The sequence below is a fragment of the Sciurus carolinensis genome, chromosome 8, assembly GCF_902686445.1.
Source record: "Sciurus carolinensis chromosome 8, mSciCar1.2, whole genome shotgun sequence".
NCBI classification, from domain to species: Eukaryota; Metazoa; Chordata; class Mammalia; order Rodentia; family Sciuridae; genus Sciurus; species Sciurus carolinensis.
Genome location: NC_062220.1, coordinates 76,871,239 through 76,898,520, shown reverse-complemented (window position 1 = coordinate 76,898,520; position 27,282 = coordinate 76,871,239). Strand labels below are relative to the sequence as shown.

General features: G+C 35.3%; 1 protein-coding gene across 1 annotated transcript in view; it reads right to left on the bottom strand.

Moving 5' to 3' along the window:
- Lrrc72 (leucine rich repeat containing 72) overlaps window positions 1-27,282 on the bottom strand; it is a 52,315-nt gene that overhangs the window by 20,725 nt on the left and 4,308 nt on the right. The window contains exons 2-3 of the mRNA XM_047562124.1: window positions 24,003-24,076; window positions 18,730-18,799 (exon numbers count right to left, since the gene is read on the bottom strand). Coding sequence (XP_047418080.1) covers window positions 18,730-18,799; window positions 24,003-24,076 — 144 coding nt within the window. The remainder of the gene's footprint in view (window positions 1-18,729; window positions 18,800-24,002; window positions 24,077-27,282) is intronic.

The following is a 27,282-nucleotide window of genomic DNA, read 5'->3' as shown; positions in this document are numbered from 1 at the left end:
AGGATCATATTATTTATTTTATGCTATTTACTCAGTCTCCAGTTTACCTAGGAGAAAACTGAGGTTCAGAGAAGTTAAATAACTTTCTCAAAGTCCATAGATCATAAGTAGCAAAATGAGGATTCAAATCCAAGTCCGACTCTCAAAGCAACAATTGGCATATTGTACATCATAATTGGGTTTGTTTATTTGGGGTGAGGACTTTTATGTAAACCATCTGTAAGTTATTAATTTGAGAATTAGATCAAGTACTGGGAAATATTCTATAAATTCATTTCCAGTATTTCAGCAATAACACATAAACGTGTCTAAATTATACACAAAAATATTTGACCTGAAATGTGAAGAAAAAGAAGATAAATGCAATAATCTTGGCCTTATGCATGTACATATTAGCATATTTAATCTTTACTGTAAACACATGAGGTAGGAATAAAGTTTACATCTTAATTTAAGATGTTGAAACTAAGACACAGAGCAGCTAAATAACTTGCCCAAGTTTATATAGTTAGTACCTGGTGGAACTGGGCGCTTTGACTCGGGCTCCCAAGAACCTTTTGGAAAATGCTATATTTGAGAAGCATTTAGGGTAGGAAGCTGAGTTGTCCAGCCCTCTCCATCTACCTGATCCATATCTCAACCTCTCGAACTATCTGGGTTCTTTTCAACAGTTTCTCTAAACTGGTCACCCAACTTCAGCATAACTTTGGATCCTAGGCACTGTTCTATTTTTTCCCCACTCCACAAGAGAGGTTCTTATGGTTTATTTATTTTTTAATAAAACCTTTCAGCAAACCTAGATAGATGCCTATGGTTACCAATAAATCCAAACTAAAAGAACTACCCAACACTGGTGCTAAGCAATATCATATACAAGTAAGGGTACAAAACTTTCCTTTCAGCATTTTTTTTTCTTCTTGATTATTCCTTTTCCCTTCTCACTTTATTCCTTTTCAACATCCTGTTTCTGAATGTTCTAAAAGTAAACTACTATATTATTCATAAGATTAAGATATTAGATATCTCAAGGTATTTCTTTGAAATTAGAGGATTACACTCGATGATTTTCTAATTATTGACTTTCAAGTCAGTTTGAATAGCCATGGTTGACCCAGAAAAACTTTTGAATATCCCTCAAATTATGTTCCAAAACAATTTCCTAAGATACCAGGATTGTAAAATCAGCTTTGGGAACTACGTTTATGAAAATCAAATAGCATCACTAATAAAAAAATGGCTTCAAACATTTTGTGTGAAACAAGATCACAGAGCTTTAGATTTGCCAGAGAACCTCAGATTGTATACATGATAAAAACTCTTAATGGTTTAGGTTTGGAAGGAATGTGTCTCAACGCAATAAAGATACGACAAACCTTTAGCTAATGTTTGTAAAACTAGAGCTTTTCCTTTAAGATCAGGGTATAGACAAGAATGCTCAGTCTCACCACTTCTTTTCAAGAAGATACTACTGAAAGTCCTAGCCAGTGTAATTAGATAATAAAAAGAAAGCAAATGCATTCTCAAAAAAAAAAAAAAAAAAAGGAAGGAAGGAATGAAGTTGTCTCTATAAGCTAACAATATGATCTTATACAGAGAAAAATCTGAAGATTAATATATGAACAAACTTGCTTAAAACTGATAAATGAATTTAGTAAAGTCCTAGGATACAAAATCAGCATACAAAACTTAGTTGCATTTCTATATGCTAGTAATGAACTCTCCAGAAAGGAAATTAGGAAGAGAATTCCATTTATGATAGCAATAATAACCCAAACTACTTAGATATAAATTTAGTTAGAGGTAAAAATTATAAAAACTGAATACTGCATACTGAAAATTATAAAACACTGATGAAGAAATTCAAGAAAACATAAGTTAATGGAAAAATATTACAAGTTCATGACTTTGAAAAATTAATATTGTGAAAATGTCCATACTATTCAAAGTAATCTACAGATTCAGTGCAATTCCTCAAAATTCCAGTGTCATTTTTTTTGTAGAAATAGAAAAAACAATCCTTAAATTTACATGTAACCACAAAAGACTCTGAGTAGACAAAATAATCTTGAGCAAAAAGAACAAAGCTAGAAATATCACATTTCCAAATTTCAAAACACATTATGTAAAGCAGTTGTAATCAACACAGCATGTTACTGGCATAAAAATAGGCATATTGAACAATGGGAAAAGGTAGAGAGTCCATAAATAAACCCACATATTTATGGTCAATTACTTTTTGACAAAGATGTCAAGAACACACATGAGAAAAAGGACAGGCTCTCATGATGCTAGGAAAACTGTGTATGCAGAAAAATAAAATCGCATCCTTGTCGCAGACATATGCAAAAGTCAATTTGAAATGGATCAAAGATTTAAATATAAGAACCTGAAACTGGAACTACTAGAAGAAAATACTGAGGAAAAACTGCACAACACTGATTGAGGCAAGAGCTCGTTGACTATAACCATGAATGCACAGTCAACAAAAGTGAAAATAGACAAGTGAGATGAAATCTAACTAGAAATCTTCTGCACAGCAAAAGCAATAATCAACAAAATGAAGAGTCAATTCACAGAATAAGAGAAAACATTCACAAACCATATATGTAGATTCCAAAAATTCTATAACAAGAAAACAATAAGTTTAATAAGTTTAATAAGTCCATATTTCAGGATTAAAATATGGACTTGAGCCAAGTGCTGTGGCACACACCTGTAATCCCAGTCACTTTGGAGGCTGAGACAGGAGGATCCAGAGTTCAAAGTCAGCCTCAGCAAAAAGTGAGGTACTAAGCAACTGTCTTTAAATAAAATACAAAATAGTGCTGGGGATATGGCTCAGTGGTCGAGTGCCCCTGAGTTCAATCCCTGCTACCCCATAGGGGAAAAAAAAAAAAAGACTTGAACACAGTTTTTTGTTAAAAAAAAAAAAAGAACATATAGTCATCAGATACATGTAAAAACACCCATCACGAATCATTAAGTGATTGCCAATTAAATCATAATGATATATCATCAGACACATATCAAAATAGTCTTTATCAAAAAAAAGAAAAGAGTAGTGTTGATGAGGATGGAGAAAACAGATAAGGAAATTTTTATATATTTCTGGTTGAAAAGTAAATTAATATAGTCATTATGAAAAATGGCATGCATCAATAAACTAAACATAGAATTATCATATGATCTATTAATTCCACTTCTGAGTATATATCCAAAGGAATCAAAGTTAGCATGTCCAAGGGATACCTACCTTCCCATGTTCACTGCATTATTCACAATAGCCAATATACGGAGTCAACCTAAAAGTGTTCATCAATGGATAAATGGATGAAAAATAAATGCAGTACATATACACACTGGGATACTATTCAGTCTTAAAAAAAAAAAAAGAAGAAAATCCTGTCATTTTCTTTTCTTCTTCTTCTTCTTTTTTTTTTTTTTTTTGGTACTAGAGATTGAACCCAGGGGCACTTAACCACCAAACCACATCCCCAGCCCTTTTTTGTATTTTGTTTAGAGACAGGGTCTCACGGAGTTGCCTAGGGCTTCTCTAAGTTGCTGAGACTGGCTTTGAACTCACAATCCTCCTGCCTCAGCCTCTCAAGCCACTGGGATTACAGGCATGAGCCACTGTACCCAGCTTCCTGTCATTTTCAACAGCACGGATGAACTTGGAGGACATTATGCTAAGTGAAGTGAGCCAGAAAAGGACAAACTCCACATGATCTCACTTGTATGTGGAACCTAAAAGTTGAATTTAACAGAAGTGAAAAGTAGAGAGATGGTTACCAAAGGGAGGATGGGAGGATAAAGAAGAATGGGAAGTTTGTTGATGGAAGGATACAAAGTTTCAACAGGTGGAAAAGGTTTTGAGACCTATTGCACAGCAGGGTGACTATAGTCAATATTATTATATATTTCAAAAACAAGTAAAAGAGTAATTTTAAATCTCTCACCATAAAAACCAGTGAGCAAGGTGATAGAAATGTTAATTAGCTTAATGTAATTATTCCATATTATATAATATATATTGAAACACCACGTGTTATATATTCCATAAGTGTAATTATGATTTTTAATTAAGATAACATTAATAAAAAAATCATACACATGAGATTGTGTAGGTGAGGAAAATGACATTGTTAAAGATACAGATTATACACATATATCTAATTTCGTTTCATCCAAAAATTTATCTAAAATGACAGTAGAGGGATTGTTTTAAAAGACATGTTTCAATAAGGACAAACAGAACAGGAAATGAGATAACAGTAATATAATGTGGGAAGCTGAAAAGCATTTGTCAGGTGGTAACAGAATTATCAGAAATAAGACAGCCAAATTCTAATCAGAAAACAATCTGAAATATACCACAATGTTTTAAAAATATTTAATAACTGGAAGTAAAAACAAAGAGGAGCGAATTATATAAGCCTTATATCCTTGTCAACACTTACTTTCTTTGATAATAGCTATCCTAACAAGTATGAGCTGACTAAAAATATACAGTATGTTATCTTTTTCTTGTTTCAAGGATAAAATATCCTCTCTAACCTCTTTCCCTCCTTTTAATTTTTACTTTCAGTTATTGAGTCTTTTTAGAACATTGTGCTGTATCTCTCTCCTTGTCAAGGACAGCTGTGTAAGAAGAGAGTCTATTCCTAGAGAATGTTCTCAAGTCTACTACTAGGCAACTGAGCCTCTCTTAGCACATCAGAAGACTGGAGGCTTCTTCTAAAGATGGAATAGTGCATAGTCCCTGGACAGTTAAATACCAGGACGAATTGAAGGTAGAGGGTCTGAAAAACAGGAGGATTAAGGGGATGCATGCACACCGAAAGCTGAGAACTCTCAGCCCTCTGCCCCCAGCTTGGCTCCCAGAACATTGATGTTCAGACCTTTATCATTTGGGCAGAGGATTGAAAATGGTTTTTCTGGATACTCCAACTATCAGAAGAGGAGATCCCAGTATACTAATACCAGGGTTTTCCCCAAATCTGCCCAGTCAAACCACCTTACAATAAATCTCACAGCTGACAAGCTCCAACCACACATGCTCAGTACTTCCCATTGACATCTTAGACCTTCATCTTAATTGCAACCAGCTAGTAAAGAACATTAGAGGCAAAATTCTGATATAAAAAAGGTTAAAAGAAATAAATGGAAACCAGATTAATTTAGAGAAAATAGATACAATGTAAACAGCAGCAGCAACACTATTATTATTATGCTTGAAAAGATTAGGATACTTCATCCTTGAAACAAGGAAAAGATAACATCAAATATATATTTTAATCAGCTCATACTTCTTAGGATAACTGTGATCAAATAAGATAACCGTCAACAAGAAAATGGAGAAATTAGAACAGCCGCACACTGTTGGCAGGAATGTAAAATGGTGAAGCCACTGTAGAAGCTCCTCAAAAATTTAAAAATAGAATTACTACATGATCTAGTAATCCCACTTCTGGATATGTACCCCCCAAAAATTGAAATTAGGGTCCCAAAGAGTTGTCTGCATTCCATGTTAATTGAAGCATTATTCAAAGTAGCCAAGAGGTGGAAGTAACAGAAATGTCTATCAAAAGATGAAGAGGATGAAGAAAATCTGTTATCTAAATACAATGGAACGTTATTCAGCCTTAAAAAAGAAGGCAATCCTACAGTTTTGACAACAGAGCTGGACCTGTGGGACATTATGTTAAGTAAAATAAGCCACTCCTTGAAGAACAAATACTATATGATTTCAGTTGTGAGGTATCTGAAGTTGTCAAACTGCTAGAAGCAGAGAGTAGAGTGGTGGTTGCCAAGGACTGCAGGGAGGCAGGGAAATCTCAGATATAGAAGAGGAATGTGTTCTAAATCTGCTGTACAATGTGGTGTCATGTGGTTAACAATGTGGAATGCTCACAAAAGAGGTGAAAGACCTCTACAATGAGAACTACAGAACACTAAAGAAAGAAATTCAAGAAAATCTTATGAGATGGAAAGATCTCCCATGTTTTTGGATAGACAGAATAAATATTGTCAAAATGGCCATACTACCTAAAGTGCTATACAGATTCAATGCAATTCCAATTAAAATCCCAATGATGTACCTTACAGAAATAGAGCAAGCAATTATGAAATTCATCTGGAAGAATAAAAACCCAGAATAGCTAAAGCAATCCTCAGTAGAAAGAGCGAAGCAGGGGTATTGCAATACCAGATCTTCAACTCTACTACAAAGCAATAGTAACAAAAACAGCATGGTATTGGTACCAAAATAGACAGGTAGATCAATGGTACAGAATAGAGGATGCGGACACAAACCCAAATAAATACAATCTTCTCATACTAGACAAAGGTGCCAAAAATAAGCAATGGAGAAAAGATAGCCTCTTCAACAAATGGTGCTGGGAAAACTGGAAATCCATATTCAACAGAATGAAATTAAACCCCTATCTCTCACCCTGCACAAAACTCAACTCAAAATGGATCAAGGACCTCGGAATCAGACTAGAGACCCTGCATCTTATAGAAGAAAAAGTAGGTCCAAATCTTCAACATGTCGACCTAGGATCAGACTTCCTTAACAGGACTCCCATAGCACAAGAAATAAAAGCAAGAATCAACAACTGGGATAGATTCAAACTAAATAGCTTTCTCTCAGCAAAGGAAACTATCAGTAATGTGAAGAGAGAGCCTACAGAGTGGGAAAAAATCTTTGCCACTCATACTTCCGATAGAGCACTAATTTCCAGAATATATAAAGAACTCAAAAAACTCTACACCAAGAATACAAATAATCCAATCAACAAATGGGCTAAAGAAATGAACAGATACTTCACAGAAGAAGATGTACAAGCAATCAACAGATATATGAAAAAATGTTCAACATCTCTAGTCATAAGAGAAATGCAAATCAAAACTTACCCTAAGATTCCATCTCACCCCAATTAGAATGGCGATTATCAAGAACACAAGCAACAATAGGTGTTGGCGAGGATGTGGGGAAAAAGGTACACTCATACATTGCTGGTGGTGTTGCAAATTAGTGCAGCCACTCTGGAAAGCAGTATGGAGATTCCTCAGAAAGCTTGGAATGGAACCACCATTTGACCCAGCTATCCCACTCCTTGGCCTATACCCAAAGGACTTAAAATCAGCATACTACAGAGATATAGCCACATCAATGTTCATAGCTGCTCAATTCACAATAGCCAGATTGTGGAACCAACCTAGATGCCCTTCAATGGATGAATGGATAAAGAAACTGTGGTACATATATTTATATATATACAATGGAATATTACTCAGCCATAAAGAATAATAAAATTATGGCATTTGCAGGCAAATGGATGAAATTGGAGAATATCATGCTAAGTGAGATAAGCCAATCTCAAAAAACCAAAGGAAGAATGATCTCGCTGATAAGCAGATGATGACACATAATGGGGGGTGGAAGGGGTTAGTGTTAGGGTTAGGGCTAGGTTTAGGGTTAGTGTTAGGGAGGGGGGCAAGAATGGAAGAAGGAAGGACTGTATAGGGGGAAAAGAGGGGTGGGAGGGGTGGGGAGGAAGGGAAAAATAACAGAATGAATCAAACAACATTACCCTATGTAAATTTATGATTACACAAATGGTATGCCTTTACTTCATGTACAAACAGAGAAACAACATGTATCCCATTTGTTTGCAATATATATATACACATATATATATATATTGCTAACATACCCTGAAAAAAAAAAGAAAAAAAATGCAGAATGCATTTTAAGGGCTGGGGAGATAGCTCAGCTGGTAGAGTGCTTGCCTCGCAAGCACAAGGCCCTGAGTTCGATTCCCCAGTACCAAAAAAAAAAAAAAAAAAAAAAAAAAAAAAAAAAAAAAATGCATTTTAAAATGTATTTCTTACCACAAAAAGAAACAAACAAAAGGGACATACAAAAGTGATACTAAGAATATTTTAGGGTGATTGAAAAGTTTATTACCTTGATTGTAGTAACTGCTTCATGGGTATATGCATATGTCCAAACTCGTCAAGTTGTATACATTAAACATGAAGTTTTTTTATGTATGAGTTGTGCCTCAAAAAAACTGTTGAAAATATATTCTTTAATATAACAACATAAAATTGCATAAAGGTAATATAAATACATTTTAATATGAAATGTCATATTATATAAACATATAATTTTACTATTATAAAAGGATAATATAAAAATAAACACAGAAGCCAGGCACAGAGACACACACCTATAATCCCAGTGGTACTGGAGGCTGAGGCAGGAGAATTGTGGCTTCAAAGTCAGTCTCAGCAACTTAGTGAGGCCCTAAGCAACTTAGAAAGTCTTGTCCCAAAATAAAATATAAAAAAGGACTGGGGAGTGGCTCAGTGGTAAAGCACCACTGGGTTCGATCCCCCATACCAAAATAAATAAACAAACATACAAAGAAAAAAGAGCCCTTGAAAAATAAAAACCTGAGAGCAGATGTTAGGAACATGTTACGTCCTATTAGGAGGGTTGGAAGAGAAAGTTGAAGAACTCTTCCAGAAAGTAGAAGAAAATGACAAAGAAACCAAAATAAAATTTTTAAAAATGAGAAAATAAAAGTAAGTTTGAGAACAAGTTCAGTGTTTAACCATATACATATAGTTTCAGGAACAAAGAACTGTAGCCGTAGAAGAGGAAGAAATCAAAATCCCTCAAGCAAATATCCCAAAATTAAAAGACATGAGTTTCCAGATAGAAATTTTCCCCAATCCAACACAGTGGATGATAAACTTGAACCAATACACACTATTGTGAAATGTCAGAACACTGAGAACAAAGACAAGAAAATTTGAAAATTTGAGCCTCCAAAGAGAACACACACACACACACACACACACACACACACACACACATTCAAGGATCTGGACTCAGATGGCTTCACATGCTTCAGCTACACTGAAAATTAGAAGAAGAGGGAAGGTGTTTTGTTGTCAATCTAGAATTCTAGATTGACCAAAATATTGGTTCAAATGTGAGAATTGAATAAACACAAGTACAAGCTTGCACAACCTTAAAAAATTTATCACCTGCACTCCTTTCTCAGGAAGGCACTGGAGTCTGTGCTCTGGGGGAAAAAAAAAAAAAAAAGGATATGCAGTGTAAGAAAGAGATGAGCCAAGGACACTCCCAGGGTGGTGATGAAGGGTGATTGTAGTTGCACAAGTCACACAGGGCAAGCAGTCCTAGAGCAAGTCACAAGGCCTGGGCAGAAAATGAAAGTAGGGCTGGATTTGTGGCTCAGTGGTAGGGTACTTGCTCAACATGTATGAGGCCCTGGGTCCAATCATCAGCACCAAAAAATAATAATAATAATTATTATTATAATTAAATGTATTAAGTAGCTTTGGTCAATTAACAGTTCAGATTGAATGAGTGGGAATAGCAGCTTAAAAATGTATTCATTCGCTAGGGCTGCCATAGTAAACATGATAGAACAGTTGACTTAATCAGCAGGAAAATTTTCCTTACAGTTCTGGAAGCTGAAAATCCCTGATCAACAATTTATTGAAAGAAATGGGCTTCACTCTGGTGCCTCTCCACTTGGCTTGTAGATGAAAACCTGCTAATGCCCTCTCATGATCTTCTCTCTGTATTGGGTAGATGACTAGTATCTCTTTCTGTGTCCTAATCTCTTCTTTTTATAGACACTGTCAGATTAGGGCCCAGGCTAATTACATTTTAACTTAATTCTTCTCTAAATACACAAGCTCCATACATAGTCACAATCTAAGGTACTAGAAATGAGGACTTCAACATCTAAATTTGGCGGGACAGGGAGGACATAATTCAGCCTGTAACAAAAATCAAATAAAAAAAAAAAAAAAACCCAGACAAATATAAACTCCAGGGAATCAGAGGAAATGCAATAAAGGAAACATAGAGCATAATACATGGCTTAGTTCTGAAAAGCATACTTTGTCATAACAATATAACCAGCAAATATTGATTTAACTCAAATTACAATACAACCACATCAGGAGACTGGAGAATGGAAAGTATGCATGTGTGTGGTAGAAGCGGGGATAAGAAAGAATTAGATCCTCATCTTCTTCAGTGAGAACAAGATAGGTATTGTGTAAAAGAGAAAAAATCAAGTAGTAGCAACACTTGCATATGATTTAGAGAAATGCTGATAGATAACAAAGTATCACTTAAAGGAATTGAAAGTTGTTGCATCTAAAGAAAGACAAATGGAGGCAATGCATGTGGAACTATTGTCAACTTGTAGAACTAGCTACTTCTTTAAACTATCATTATATGCATAAATTGTTCTGTTGAAAGAAGAACTATCTCTTTTTTTAAGAGCAGGGAAATAGGATCCTAATATTTATCCTGTGACTACTGTTTGTGAGTTCCTTGAATTAGTACTTCACATATGCCATCTCATTTCTTTTTCATGACAACCTTGGAAGTACTCATGAAGAATAAATACACCATATTACACAAGAGGAAACAACTCTAAAGAGATGATGTGATTTGCTAAATACTGTTAGCTGACAGAATCAGAGCCATTCCTGAACCCACCATTCATTATGCATTTATGAAATAACTACTCTCATCCGGGTGTTCTGACAGGAATCATTAAGGCAAATGGTGCTATTCCTTTCATTTCAACTTCCTAAACATTACTCAATAAAATTTGGGAGACACTTGTCAGATTTTTTGAATGCCTAGCATCTAAACTTTCTTTCCATAATTCAAGATATTCCCCACTCAGTGACTGTTGGTAGGAATCAGAACTTACTCCCCCCATTGGACACGGTATTTGTTTTCTCATTTCAGGGTATTCACAGGGCCTAGACTAAGACAATCCAGTGCACCCACTCTGAACTTCGAATCAAGAAAGGGTAAGGCAAAGAGGTTGAGACCATTGGAGTTAATTCTGGTGGTGGTTGGGAGAGCACTGGAAATGATGGCAGTGGTGACAGTGGGTGTGTTCAGTGGCCAGTGCTAGCGGCACCAACAGGGCAAGCTGGGGCTTTTGTTGTGGATTGGCAAGTCAATAGTGTTTGTGGAAACTGGTTCTATGACATGATTGTGACCACAGCTCCCTTTGATTCTGAGTATTTTCTGAACTTGATTCTTGAACTCCATAATATCCACCCAATATCTTTTCAATTAATAATTGTTCTGCTTAAAGCAGCAGAAGCATGCTTCTGTCCATCACCTGAACAAATGTTTATGGCAAAGAAAAGTTTCTAGCTATGATTCGAATAAACAGACTGTAACATCTCCAAATGAACAAAAGTACCAGGCAAAAAATTACCAGATTAGTCTCTTCACATTTATAATTGATGTCCAATTACATGCCATTTGTGATTCACTGACAAAATGGGATTATTGTATTTATGAGAAAATATCAGAGGTTTTACTCATTCTTGCATTCAACACTGTAGGGCAGTTTATGTTCAATTCTCTGCTAAGTTCTGAGGGCATAGCAGTGAGTAAAAAAGAAAAACAATTCCTGCCTTTGTTGTAGTAGGGTGAGATTAAATAAACAACTCATACAATAAGTAAAATGCATGTTATAAGTTGCTAAGTGCTGTGGGAAGAAATAAAGCCTGGAGATCAGTCTGTGGAGGCAGTGCTGCATTTTAATGAGGTCGATCAGGTCTGCCTCCCAGAGGAGTTATTTTAAATGACTCACTGAAGGAGGAGTGGGGCCTGAGGAGAAGAAGCACTAGGGGACAAACCAGGGCCTGGATCCAGAGACAGTAAGGTGCCCAGGGTGACTGGATAGAGCCAGCCAGGGACAGATCATAGGTGATGAGGACAGAGAAATAGCCAGGATCACACTTGTGTAGGACCCTGTAGATTACTATCAAAACATTCCTAAAAGTAACAGGGAGTCATCCGGGGTTTTGAGCAAAGGCCTGGCATGTTTTCACTTAGGTTTCCACAATCACATTTTTTTGTCATATTGGGTGATTCTTGGCAGAGGGATGTGTGTGTATGTGTGTGTGTGTGTGTGTGTGTGTGTGTGAGAGAGAGAGAGAGAGAGAGAGAGAGAGAGAGATTGATTTTAGCCCCCAGGGAGTTTTTGACAATGTCTGAGAATATTTTGGGTAAATGTTCTAGGGTTGGAGAACCTCCTGGAAAATCATAGGTAGAGGCCAGGGATGCTACTAAACATCCTAAAATGCACAAGACAGCTCCCACCACCTGGAATTACACAGTTCAAGTATCAAGGAGTATCAAGTTTGGAAAATTCTAGAGGGAAGGACCACAGATTAGTGTGGAGAGCAGGTTGTGCCCTGCTTGAGTTACCCTGTTTTATAAAGCTAGTAGTTTGCCATGAGTTACTCTATTTTTGAGTAAAAGACCCAAGGTAGAATGACTCCATACCTTGTTTATACAAATAAATAACCACCATTTATCCACGACAACCAAAAAGCACAAATTGATAATTTATTCATGTGAATGAAAACTTAACATTAAATTCAAATAGGAGCACGTGAACACTTGGGCATATCAAATCATATCAGAAACACCAGACATAGGAGCTTATCAATCTCACCAGAGGGAGATTCCTTACCTAACACCCATAAAAAAAAAAAAAATTAAAAAAAAGAATACCCCACAACTGGACACAGGTGCACATTGATCTTGTCACCTGGTCATTTATTATGAAACTGGCTCAGAAAAATTGCCACAGCACTGAAATTCTTTTTTTTTTTTTTTTTTTTTTTTTTTTGGTACTAGAGATTTAAATTTATATAAACCTTAAATATGAGTTGGAGAGAATTTAATAATTGCACTGAATTATATAGAAGGAAAAAGAAAAAAATTCAATATACTTTCAGGATTCCTTGGCTCACTTTTGTGATGTTCCTATCCTGTAAATTAAAATAGTACATTCATTTCTTAGTTTAAAATATGTGTAGTGTTTAAAGATAAAATCTGCAGTTTAAAACATTCAGAAATAACTATTTTTATCTAGTACAAACAGACTTTCATTCTCATGTGTTTCCCTCTCATTTCCAAGTTACTATAATTTTTGTATATGTTCTTTCCAAAAATAGATTATATTTCTTGGTTAAATCATGAGTAGATATATATCAGACATATCCACAAATTTCAAAACTATCCATGGAAGGTTTATTTTGGTAATATATGTTGAGCTTACTTTTTTTAGGAGGTTTTAAATATATTTTAAGAACATAATTCTTTCAGCAAAATTGACATAGCAATATAATAAATGTTTCCCTGAGGTGACAGAAATGTGTAAGAGCACAAATTTTATGAAATGCATGTGGTTCATTTTGTTCTTTAATAACTCTTATACTCTACCATAGGATTTGTGTGCTTTTAATCACTTTTTTATAAAAGGTAAGTTGTGTGCAAATAAACAAATAAATATGTATATATAAACAATGCACAAATAAATCTGATTGGGGGAGTCAAACAAATTCTACCATATAAAGCGTGTTGTAAAATTCCTAGGGAAAAAGTACAGCAGCCTTCCTAATCCATGTGTGTTTTTACTTCTCTTAGTTTCAGGTACCTACTATCAACCACAGTCTGAAAATATTAAATGCAAAATTCCAGAAATAAACAATTCATAAGTTTTAAGTCACACACCATTCTGTGAAGCTTGTTGAAATCTCACACTGTCTTGCTTCATCCTGCCAGGGATGTGAATCATCCTTTGTTCAGCAAACTCATGTCATAGGTACCACCTCCCTGCCCACCACCAAAAAAGTCAGTAGGCCTTTTGGTTATCATATCAACTGCCACAGTATCAAAGAGCTTATGTTCAAGAAACATTTATTTGACTTCATAGTGGCCCCAAAAGGCAGGAGAAGAGATGCAAGCTATTTGGATATGTCCAAGAGAAACTATAAAGTGTTTCCTTTAAATGAAAATGTGGAAGTACAATAAAATATTTAGGAGCAGAAAAGGAAACACATTCACATAATTATTATTATAGCACATTGTTATAACTGTTTTATTATTGTTGTTAACCTCTTACTATGTCTAATATATAAATTAAACTTTATCTCATACATAATATATGTATATATATGTGTGTATATATATATATATATATATATATATATATATATATGAAAAACATACTATATATAAGGTTTGGTATTGTCCATAGTTACAGGCATCCCTGAGACAGGGGGTTTTTGGATTGTATTTCCCACTGTTAAGGTAAGATTATACTATACTACCATTGAAAGAATTCTTTATCAAATATTTAAAATAGCACATTAAAATAATTACTTCTATTTTCAAATTATGATCTTTCCTAAAGCAATCTTATTCTTTTTGTTTATTTATTTAGTTTTTTGGAAACAATGTCTTGCCATGTTGTCCATGTTGACCTTGAACTTCTGGGCTCAGGCAATCTTCCTGTCTCAGCCTCCTAAGTACCTAGGACTACAGGTGCACACCATTGGAGCCAGCTAGCAATCTTATTCTAGCCCGACCATTCTCTGGTCAGTTAGTAAGAGTGATGTTATTATAAATGTTTCAGTTATTCTTTAGATGATGAAAAGGAAGATATTTTATTTAAAGTGAATTTGTAAAATTTGTTAAAATTAAGTTTTTTTGCACAACAGAAACCTAGCTTCCACTTTGAATAGTTGTTTGGTGAGGTGTTATACAAGTTTTCATCAAATGCTTATCCTAACCTGAGACAAAATAAAATATACCAAAGTACTGAAGGTATCAGAATTAGAAGGATACTAACAAGTGGTACCATTATTAGGAATATAGAACTCAATATCAGAAATCCCTAAAAGAAAAAAATTTTTTTTTTTTTTTTTTTTGGGTGCTGGGGATCGAACCCATGGCCTTGTGCTTACAAGGCAAGCACTCTACCGACTGAGCTATCTCCCCAGCCCCTAAAAGAAAATTTTTGAAGTAATGAGGCAAAATAGGAAAGATCATATGTATGTGCCATACTAAATTTATAAAATGTGAAACACCTAGATTGCCTGTCTGAACCAAACCCATCTTTGCATGAGAGGTCAGAAAGAAGAGACTGTGCATCTAAAATTTCCTTGTTCAGATGATGAGACAAGAAAGGGAGTCTTCAGAAAGCCTCAGTTAATATGCACCTCAAAACAGTTATCTCCCTAATTATATCAGGAGACATTAGGAAAACACAATCCCCAAAGGAACAAATATAGTACTAATAAAAAGCTGTGAAGTATGAGGAGGAAATAAGCCACGCAAAGAACCCAGAGTTTCTAGAGGAGATCTAGTAGGCTGGAACAGAGGAGATCCTTAGAAACAAACCTGGGTCTACCTCAACATCTATTCCAGGTTCAGATAAGAAGGTCAAGTTTTGACAACAACTAGATAATGTTTGGAAGAAGTAGGTATCTTTCTACCATGCTAGGCTCCCAAATTGCCAAACTACATTCATTGCCTCCAGTGACTATTGCATTCTCTCATTTTAGGCAAATTGGAAATATGATGTCCTCACCAGGAACATGGTCACTCCTGTATGCTTCTCCTAATTCTGTCACTACATTGGGGACCATCACATTTATTCTGTCAGGAGTCCAATGGGAGTAAAAAATAAGCAGTATCAATTAGGATGCTTGGACTCCAGGTGACTACTAAGATCAATTCAAACCAGCACATAAGATAAGAGCTCTTATTATCTCACCCATTAGGAAGTTCAGATGTCATGAGCGCCTCAATCTTGCCATCTCCATGGTTCTCTGGGTTTTTCTGTACGTTTGATTCATTAAGTTGGTAGTATAGCTCCTGCCTTCACATCCAGGGAAGAAAACAGGCATTTCTCTTCTTGTCCTCTTAGGAATAAAGAAACCTCTCCCAGAAGCCGCCCAGCAGTTGTGCCTTTAAGTCCCCATCATAATTGGGTTACAAACCCTTCGTTGACTAGTTCAGCCCCTGACAAGGAGGAGGGTATTATCCTGGTTGGCTTAGACAGTGCAGGATCCACCCATGGATCTGAATGGGACGCCTACTGGAATGAAATGGAGGAAGAGTATGTTCCAAAACCCAAACCCAGATTTTGTTGGATAGGAAAAAGGAGAGGATGGATATTGAGTGGACAACCACTAATGTCTTCATAGACCTCAGTAAATATTGTAGATTGAATAAGTGAATAAACAAATAAAGATGTCTTCACTTCATTTGACTGTGCCTTATTTTTTCTAAATAGAGTCTAAGATATTCACTAATGTAAGAATGATGCTGGTCACAAATTCAGATGGTTCTTCACAAAATGTTATAATTCTAAATATTTATTTTCATATGTCAATGTTAATGTTGTTCAACACAATTCTCCAGACTATTTTACAGTGGCATAGTATATTCTAAGGTGGTCAACCTAGTACAATCTGGGTTTTGACAAAAATAAATAATCAAAATTTTACCTGTGAACTTTGATTTAGCACCATAATATCTAATATGCATGTTAAGAGTTTGGGAGTATGAATGCTGAGGCAGTTTAGCACTTAGTCAATTATCAATCAATAAGAAAACTCACATTAGCCTATTTTCTTATCTCACTTAAAATCTGCTTTAGGTGTGATATCTTTTCAGTGTTATATGGACTACACAAATCTATCTTAAAGAACAAAGTAAGTGATGGTGATTATAGAAATAATATAGTTAATTTGTTATGCATATAACAAATTATATATATACATACATATATATATTTATATAAAATCAAATACACACAAAAAATTCAGTCTCTTCTTGTATCCCCTTCCTACACCATCCCCTTAAAAAACAAAAGAACAAAATAGTTGTAGAGTTCACAATCTTTCCTGTGTGCATAATTCATCTGCAGTTCAACTGCCTGAAAATCTAATGACTGGTTGGAAGTCAGACAATATCCACTCCCAGAAAGTAAAAAAAATTACTAAACCCCTCTTTGTACCTCTCCTTGTAGACATAACACCAACATTTGTACATGTTATTTCTTTCAAAACTGAATACCACTGAACACCGCAAGGAGTGCACTCCAAAAACAAAGATGAGTCATTTTTGCCATGCCTGATGATTCCCATCTTTTTCTAATCAGAGGTTTCATGCTATGACCCAGGATAATTTTTGGCAGAGTGTTAGAAAAGTTTTGAACTTCTATGTCCTTAGGTGGTGTATGCACTTTCCATTTCAGTTAGCTGCCTGGGCCTTGAAGTTATTTGTTTTTGTTCCCCTAGAAATTACTTCAACTTATGAGACTTACGCTTATAGTTAATACTAGAAACACTTTCATTTTCCATTTTCCGTTGTTTGATTAAAAAAGGCAATGAAGTAGTCAAACATTTTCGTTAACTTAGATGCTTAAAGATTCAATCTGGAATTGGTCATGAAGGCAGATTTTTGTTGGAAATAATTATTTTATCAGCTGTGTTGGGAAGTCTAAGTTCAAAATGCTAAGATTGAGTTATCAACATATAATGAACAAAGCACAAGCTTGGAAAGCCATATTTTTTAAAGTTGAAAACCTCATGACTAATTAACTATAACAAATTTTTAGGTCTGAATTTTAGTTGAATCTTGTTCTTTTGCTTAGAAAGAGCTTGGAGCCCCACACTTAGGTCTCCATGATGAGGGACAGGGTAAAAGGAAACTTCTACCTAAACCCTAGGCTTCAAGAGAAATCTCAAGGGCCACACTGTGACTTTGAGGCCTCCACCCTGCAGGTGGATGCATGGTGGGCTGGTGCCTGATTGTTCTCAAGGAAGCTAAATTGGTTTGGTAGCAATTGGGTGCATTGACCCTCTTGGACACTGACTGCAAAACCAGCAGTTTGTGTCTTTGAAGGTAGATGCAGGAGTACTGCAGGAATGCTGACTTGGAACACGTAACAAGGGATTCTGCCCAAGGGCATAGTTTTCTAGAGTCTGGAGACCTTCACTTGCCAGTAGCATTGGAATAAGGATGAGGTCAGCTCAGGAGTGACCAGTGAAGAGGAATTAGTGTTGGAGAGGTCTAACAGGCAGGCCACTGAATAATCTACAAAGAGGAGTCAGTTTGAGCATTTGCTAGTACTAGAGGAAAGAACCTTGCTTCTCCCTTCCCTTTCTTCAATCTCCACACCGCTAACTCCATACCAAACCTGGAGAAGGTTGGGGTAGAAGTGATGGGAGAGGAAAACTGCCAACCACACCTTCCTATTTAATAAGGCAGATGGCCGTCGGCTGTCAGTCCTAGCTAGGTCAGAGAGTGAGTGTGTATGTGTGTGTTTGTGTGTGTGTGGGTGTGTGTGGGTGTGTGTGTGTGTGTGTGTGTGAGAGAGAGAGAGAGAGAGAGAGAGAGAGAGAGAGAGATTTGTGAATTAAAGACAGTTTATTAATGTATTCCCATTTATGAACTGAAATTATGCCTATGACCAAATAGACTGTAAGATTTTGTATTATATAGGAGAGGAAACATGAGATTATCCAAGTTTTTTCTTTTTTTCCCAGGATCCAGGAAAGAAACACATTCTACTGAACAGTTTCAACAGGACATAAGAGATAGACATAAAACTACATTCTGATAGAATCTTACAGATTGCCTTTATTCAATATATCATATATACGTATAGTCGATATATAGATTCCAGATACTTAGGTACCAGATATATATGTTATATATAGATTCCTTACCTAAGTTTAAATTTTAGGCATACAATATTAAAACTTTTAAATATTAGCTCCATTAAAACATGAAAGATAACTTTTAAAGATAAAATATAATACTACCTTATTATGATGAAGCCATAAGTATTTTAATTTTTTAAATCTAGATAGATCAATGACATCTGTCAGTTCCCTGGAAAGAAAAAAAAATGTGAATATTAGCAACAATGAATTTGCTCATAGGTAAAGCTGGTCATAGAGTTAGTATGGTTTGGGAGTAACCAGAAAGGTTTCTCTTTCTGTCCTTACAAAATTATAGGCACACTTTCCTGCTAATTTCTGAAATTCCATCATTATAACTTCATCCATTTGGATAAGATTTGTCAGCTAGTTGAAGCTAATACATACTTAAAGAGAGTCTTTTATAACAGTAGAAATTTGCACTTCATCATGACTGAATTTACTGCAACCTTAGTTCAAAACAGATTTTACCGGGGAGAGGACAGGGGAAAAAGAAACAGAAGATATGGGACTTTCAAGTGAATGTGGAAACAATTGGCTCCTGCTTTGGTCTTGTCTGCACTTCAGGGTTGGGTCTGATCTTGGCAGACTGCAGCCTGGGCTTAGGAGATGAAATTGCAGGATACCAAAGGACAGACGTTGAGCAGAGCACTTTGTTGTTTAATTATAGGTTCAATATGTTACCTTCCCTTCTTGCACCATGTGGGACTCCAGCTATCCAAGTGGCCCGGGTCTTTGTTGATGATGCAACTCATTTAACAAAGGAGCAGGTGATAGGTGGGCAGAGGGAGCTGACAGAAAAGAGGGCAATGACTCTGAGGTCATTCGACAGCCTTGGCCTGGAGTTTTCAGTTGGTTTTTATTTCTCAGAGCAGAAATTATAGGTCTCAAGTATGTCTTTTTTGTTCATCAAACCCTAACAAAGCACATACTGTTTTATCAAACACTTATAGAGCATATAAGAGCCAGGCATTTATGAAAGAATTTCAACAATACTAATGTTACTAATGTTAATTATTATATATTAACTCATGATACATTTTTTTTTTTTTTTTTGTCTTACGGATTGAACCCAGGGCTAGGCATGCACTTTTCCACTGAACTGTATCACCAACCCTATTCTCACAATTATTTTTAACCTTAGAACTCTGCAGGACCAAAATTTTCCTAATTTTTATGAAAACATATATATTTTTAAAAGCTTTTGCCAACAATATTTCTAAACAAAATAAATTTTTCTTTCCAAGTTTTTGCATCAAGATTTCAAACCTAAGAAAAGCTGAAGGAGTGGTTCCATGAACACTTGTAGAACTTTCATGATTTTTAATATAGTGCCTATAGAAATATTGTTCTATGAATCTAACACACACCCATACTTATAGATGGATAATTTTCTTGATGAAGCATTTGAAAGTAAGGTGCAGTCTTATTGTTGCAGATTTCTCACTCCTAATAGTTTAGTACACATATCCTCAAATCTGGACATTCTTCTGCAAAATCTCAATATTATTATTACACCTAAAAAGATTGAATGTATTTCAATAATATCATCTAATCTATCATTCATACTCAAATTTCTCCCATGAACCAATATATCTTTAAAAGTTTTGTTTAAATCCAAAATCTCATCAACGTTCATTACTTGCATTCAGGTGCAACCATTTAGTCCTTTTAAATGTAGATTAGTCACCTTCTGCCCTTTTTTGACCTTTTGAAAAGTCTGTCACAGTTGTCTGATAGAACACATCACATTCTTGATTTATCTCATCATCTCCTTATGATGAAGTTCAAGATAGATCACTTCTCAGTTATGTCAGTTGCTAATTACTACATCACTCCTGGAGACAAGTGATATCAATTTGTCCCACTCTTGAGAAAGCTAAGTTTAGTCACTTGGTTAAGGTGCTATCTGCTAGTTCTATTTTAAAATTGAAAAGTAGTACATGGGACCAAACTATAATGCCACATGTCTATCTTGTTCCCCAAACAACTCTTTACTCGATTGTTTTAGATTCAACTGGTGTTACCAGAATCGATAGCTTTTTCTTTTATTATAAAATTTAGGTTTTTATAGTGTTCTCATTGTTTTTACATGTATTAACTGATATTCTTCTGATAAGAGCGTGCCCTTCCCCTTTTTTTCAGTGCTAGGGATTGGACCTACGACCTTGTGCATGTGAGACAATCGCCCTACCACAGAGCTACATCCTCAGCCCTTCCTCTTCTATCATTCATTCTCTTCCACATCCTCTCTGGATTTAAAGAGCTTTGTAAAAAATTCTTTGTCAGTGTTTTTAAAAAATTCTCTAATCACCCAGGCTGAACGCTTTCAAGCAAACTCCTATGTCTTTTTGACTTGTACTATGGTCTTAGAGCACTTCCCTGGCACAGTAGAATATCCCAGGTTCCTCCAAAGCAACTTTCAGTGGGAAATTTGCACACTTAAGACATACTCTTTATGTAGACCTGTAACTAATTTCTGGGAGAGAGCACTTACCTCAGTGCACCTTAGCTATTGCATTGGGCAATAATGATAGTGTGTTAACTTCACCTCTTTCCACAACAAATAATAAAACAAGCATTACATGGTTGCTCCAAAGGATCTCAAGCCTCCTTTAGAAAATTGACTATAAAATTCACTTTAATACATTAACACTTTAAGATATTAACTGTGTCATTTTAATACATTAGCACTTTAAGATATTAAATGTGTCAAGTTGTTATTAATTTTTTTGTGGTACTGGGTATTTGAACTCAGGGGCCCTTTACCACTGACCTATATATATCCCCAGCCCTTTTTATATTTTAGTTTGAGAGAGGGTCTTACTAATTTGCCGAAACTAGAACTCGCAATTCTACTGCCTCAACCTCCCGAGTCTCTGACATTACAGGTGTCCACCACCATGCCCAGCTTGCTATTAATTTTCTTGTAGTAGTAATATCAATGTTGAATTTCCAGCTATTATATGACATAATAAAGTGATTCACTTTTTAAGAGTACTTTAACTCTTTTAAGTTGGAAAGGTTTATTCTGCATATAACCTGTCCTAAATCAATAATGAGCTGTTACATTTTAAGGAGGGGTCAACAGAAGACAAGAAGAGGTAGTTTTCCTGCTAAAGATGGCCATGACTCATACTGACAATAACATATCAACTCATGTCATGGTGCGTGTTTTCTGTAATTACTCAAGGAGATTTTGATACGATGCTTTCCATTTTCCAGGGGCAAATAACACAGTTCACCTAATTTATTGGCCTCTGGATTATGAAATATTTTTTGCCCCCAGCTGTATTAAATGGTAATTTAGTATTCTTAGGATATAAAAAAATGCTGCTTTTCACACAAGAAAATCACCAATTACTCACATTCAGAGAATCAATATTTCTTATTTTTCTAGTGTTTTAAAGCTATTCTTTTTATCTACTTACCCTAGTGATCAACAATGAACAGTTGTCAAAATCGTGAAAGGTTAGAAATGCAATCTTTGGACTACATGAATTATTTATCATTTTTGTAAAACTAACTAATCTATACAAAGGCTGAAAACATGACCATGTGTCAGAAATCTCTACTGTGTCTTCCATTCTACAACAGGCGTGTTTTAAAGATTTCAAATTGGTCACCTCTTTATTCCCTTACTACCAAAAGATTTAGGGCCACTATAAAGATAAATAAATTTTTTCTATACTGATAAATTAAGAATAAGTATTCAATTATAACAAAAGAAATGTTTATTAATAAAATATTTCCTCAAATCACCAGAGATAAAGTGATTTAGTTCATTGATAAAATAGGATATTTTCTTTACAAAAAAGGTAAGTTTTACTCATGTTTACATTTTAGTAAGAGTATGTGAAGCCTATTTTTAAATAACACATAGAATTTGCAGGCATTAAAGATCATGAAGGTGAGCTAGGTGCAGTGGCATGTGCCTACAATCCCAGTGATTCAGCAGACTGAGGTAGAAGGATTGCAAGTTCTAGGCCAACCTGGGCAACTTAGCAAGACCCTGTCACAAAATAAAATATAAAAAAGCTTGGTAGTGTAGCTCAGTGGTAGAGTACCTCTGGGTTCAATCCTCACTACTGGGGGTTGAAAGGGAGAAGGACAATGAAGAGTAAGACTAGGGTATATCTAAGTTTATTTTGTGCTGTTTTAACAGAATACCTGATAATGGGTAATTTATAAAGGACAGAGATTAATTTCTTACAATTCTAGATGTGGGAAGTCCAAGGTCAAGGGGCCTATATTTGCAAAGACTCTCTTGTTGCATCATAATATGGTGGAATGGTTCATGAGAGAGAGAGAAAGAGAGAGGAGGCCAAGTACATTCTTTCTTTGGGAACTCACTCCTGAGATAACTAATACAGAGTGGCAACACAATGACATTAATCCATGCATGAAAGCAAAGTCTTCATGACCTGATCAATTCTTAATAGTCTTCTTCTCAATGATGTTCCAACATATGAACTTTGGGGGACTTATTCAAACCAGTGCAGGGTCATTGCTATTAAATACAAGCTATGCCTACACAGGATTTCACTTACTGGCCAATGAAAATGGTGGTGTGACAGTACAATCCTATCCATAACCTCCTCTTCTTCTCATACCTACGTTTCTATCTCAGGTACTGTGAGTGCTCTACAGAAAAATCTACTTTGTCATCTACCACCTTGGAGAGAGTTTGTGTGGAATCAAAGGGGCTGTTGATATAAGGGAGGGATTTTCCTATTTAGTAACAAAATTATAGAGGTTGTTAGGAGTTAAAGAATTTAATAAGGGTTATTATGATATAGGAGTATAATGGGCCATTATTCTTAATGATGATGACAATAATAACAATATTAATTGTACTAATGATAATTGAGGACCTGAGTACCTGATCTTCTTCTAACTCACCTAATCTTTACAACAACCTTGTCACTAAGGGAGTATTAGTATTCACAGGAAATAGGATTCCTAGATAAAATATAGGATATCCAATTAAACTTGAATTTCAGAGACCAAAAAAAAGTTTCAAACACTGTATGAAATATGTTTTAAAAATTGTAACCTTATTTCTCTAAAATTCAAATTTAACTAAATGGTCTATATTTTTATTTGCTAAATCTGACAATCCTAACAGGGAGACTGTGTACTATCCCAAGATCACCCAGCTAGAGGAGACAGAGCTGGGATTCAAACTGGGCCTGGTTCAATATTCTTTGTTTTGACTTATTTTAATATCTTGCCTCTCCAATAGAATTGGTGAGCCCCAACCAGGGGCAAAGTAATTAGGTTGTAGTTGCCTACCCAGTCCTTGAGGTGGGGAAAATGAATCCATGAAAGATTATAATGTTTTTAATTTTATTTTTAATATCAAGTACACTTACTTTCGAGAAAGGAACAGCTCAAAGACATCAACATCCCTCTTGTGGCCACACATCTTTAGTTGATCTTCAACTGCCTGATAACATATAATTAATCTGTCAAGCCACATTCCAGTGGGCAAAAGTACCGAGACATTTGCAGTCAATAACAATACGTCTTCAAAAAGATCAAAAGGAAGGTGAGCATCGAGTAACCACTCTAAACTGATAAACTCCAACTCTGCAATTATATATTATTTACTCATTTTTGTGGTTGAATTTCATTATTCTTCATTCTGGGCACAGATGTTCAAATATATATATATATATATATATATTTTTTTTTTTTTGCAAATAATTTTTAATCAGAGACAAAATGTGCCTATATACATATATACCCAAAACAAGTTTTTGATTCTCTATGAGGTGGGATAATTTGGTCTTTAAATAATTATTCTGAAATGTTCCTTTAAACATGAAGTATCAGTATTGGATAGGTTTCCCATACTTACAGAAGACACAGTATTGGGTTGGAGGAGGAGGGAGCAGGATATAATATATGTCACTATCGAAGACTCTTTGTTGTCTATCACATTACACTTGGCACCCAGGAAGTTCACAGCAAGTGTCAAACAAATGAATAAATGAGTGAATAGATGTTATGATTCTTTGAACAAATGAAAAATGTATTTCCCCTTGGTTGGCAAGCAACAGCATCTTCATTTTTCATAAGTAACTAACACACTCATACTCTGGGAGTTTTGGTGAAGAAGCAAGTTTTATTCCCATAGGTTTTGTTTTGAAATACACAACCAGCCACAGCTATCAAAGTGCTTTGCTTCTTCTTTTTAAGGCTCTTTGCTGAATTATAAAAGGACATTTGTAGGCCACGTGATCTAAAATGATTTGGAAAAATTAGAGCCCATCTGTAATTTGTCATGAAGGGTAAAATTAACAAGACAGAAGGAAAGAGAAAGGTACAGTTTTTTTGTGTGTGTGTGTGTGATTCTGGAACATAACAAACCATGTCATTATCAGAATGAAGACAATCACCAAACTTTACCTGGGATTTGTTGTGGGTGATAAGGTTGTAATGTCAGCAGATGATTCATAAAGTTCTGAGAATGGTTTTGCTAGTTAGTAGAGAACTTTAAAAACAGTTAAATGTAGTGGGATGAACAAATATTTAAAGAAGTAAGGAAGGTGGGTCTCCTGGTGATAAGGGCAGCTGCACAATTACAGTTCCAATCTTCCTTTGATTCCTTGTTAAGCAAGCTGAATCTAGGAGTTTGTAGAATGTGTAGGTTAAGGCCTACGTATTCCTATCAGGGCATTTTGTTATCCTGGGACACAAGGTGAATCTTGGAAAAACTCACCGGATCAGACTTATTCTCATCTGGGGATTTTAAACATCTAAACTTCCCAGGTTCTATTGTGTATGTTTAATCACAATTTTCCAAAGTGTTTGGGTGGCAAAGGCTGATGAAAGTAGAATTTAAAATTTGCAGTTATCTGTTAAAATTATAAACATACTTTTAACTTCATTCAACCAGCCCATTTCCATTACTCAGAAATACACAGGGATGTACACACCAAAAATGTGAATATTATTGTTCATCTGTCTACCTTGTCTGTGTTTGTGAAATAGTCTCAATAATTGGAATACAGATTAGGTGTAACCTCACAATGGAATACTGTGCATGCAGAAGGTTAAAAATATAGAGACGGTATGATGGTTAATTTTATGTGTCAAATTGACTGAACTAAGGAATGCCCAGATACTTGGCAAAGCGTTATTTCTGGACATGTTTGTCAGTATGTTTCCAGAAAAGACTGACATTTGCATGGGTAGGCTGAGTAAAGTAGTTCAACCTTACTAACCTGGGTCTTTTGAGACCCAAAGCAACAGAAAGTCAGAGAAAAGATGACTTCTCTTGGTAGAAATTAGCACTTCCAGGTTTCAGGTCTTCAGACTTAGACTGGAACCACACTACTGGTTTTTCTAGGCCTCTAGCTTGTGGAAATCAGACTACAGGACTTCTTTTTTATTATTTTTCTTTCTTTCTTGTTATTTTTAGTTATACGTGATAGTAGAGTCAATTTTGACATATTTATACAAACATGGAGTATATCTTATGCCAGTTAGGATCCCAGTTTTGTAGATGTATAAGATGTGGAATTCACTGTGGTGTATTCATATGTGTACATAGGAAAGTACATATGTCAGATTTATATCACTGTCTTTCCTTTTTCTATCCCTCTCCCTTCCTTTCATTCCCCTTTGTCTAATCCAGTGAACTTCTATTCTTCCCTTCACTGCCCCTTTGTTGTGTGTTAGCATCCACATATCAGAGAGAACATTCAGGCGGTCTTTGTTTTTTGGGGATTGTCTTATTTCACATAGTATGATAGTCTCCAGATCCATCCATTTACCAGCAAAAGTCATAAAGTCATTCTTCTTTATGCCTGAGTAATATTCCATTGTGTATATATACCACATTTTCTTTATTCATTAATCTGTTGAAGGGCACCTAGGTTGGTTCCATAGCTTAGTTACTGTGAGTTAGCTGCAATAAACACTGATGTGGCTGTGTCACTGTAGTCTGCAGATTTTAACTCCTTTGAATATATGCTGAGAAGTGGTATAATCAGTTCAAATGGTGGTTCTATTCCAATTTTTTTGAGAAATCTCCATACTGCTTTCCAGAGTAGTTGTACCAATTTGCAGTCCCACCAGCAATGTATGAGTGTACCTTTTTCCCCACATCTTCACCAACATTTATTGTTGCTGTATTCTTGATAGTTGCCATTCTGACTGGAGTAAGGTGAAATTTCAGATAGTTTTAATTTGCCTTTCTTTAATTACTAGAGATCTTGAATATTTTTTCAAATATTTGTTGATAGTTCATATTTCTTCTTTTAAAAAATGTCTATTTAGTTCCTTTGCCTATTTATTATTGGGTTATTTGTTTTTTGTGTTAAGCTTTTTTGAGTTCTTTGTATATTCCTGAAGTGTGGGTGGCAAAAAATGTTCTCATTCTCTTGCTCTCTTTTCTTAAAAAAAAAAAAAAATTGTTATTTTTAGTTATATATGACAGTAGAGTCTATTTTGAAATATTATACAATGGAGTTTAACTTCCCATTCTTGTGGTTGTACATGGAGTTATACTGGTGGTGTATTCATATATGAACAAAGGAAAGAAATATGTAGCCTCTCTCTTCATGCTTTTGATCATTTCCTTTGCTGTGAAGAAGGTTTTTAGTTTGATACCATCCCATTTAATGATTTTTGATTTTATGTCTT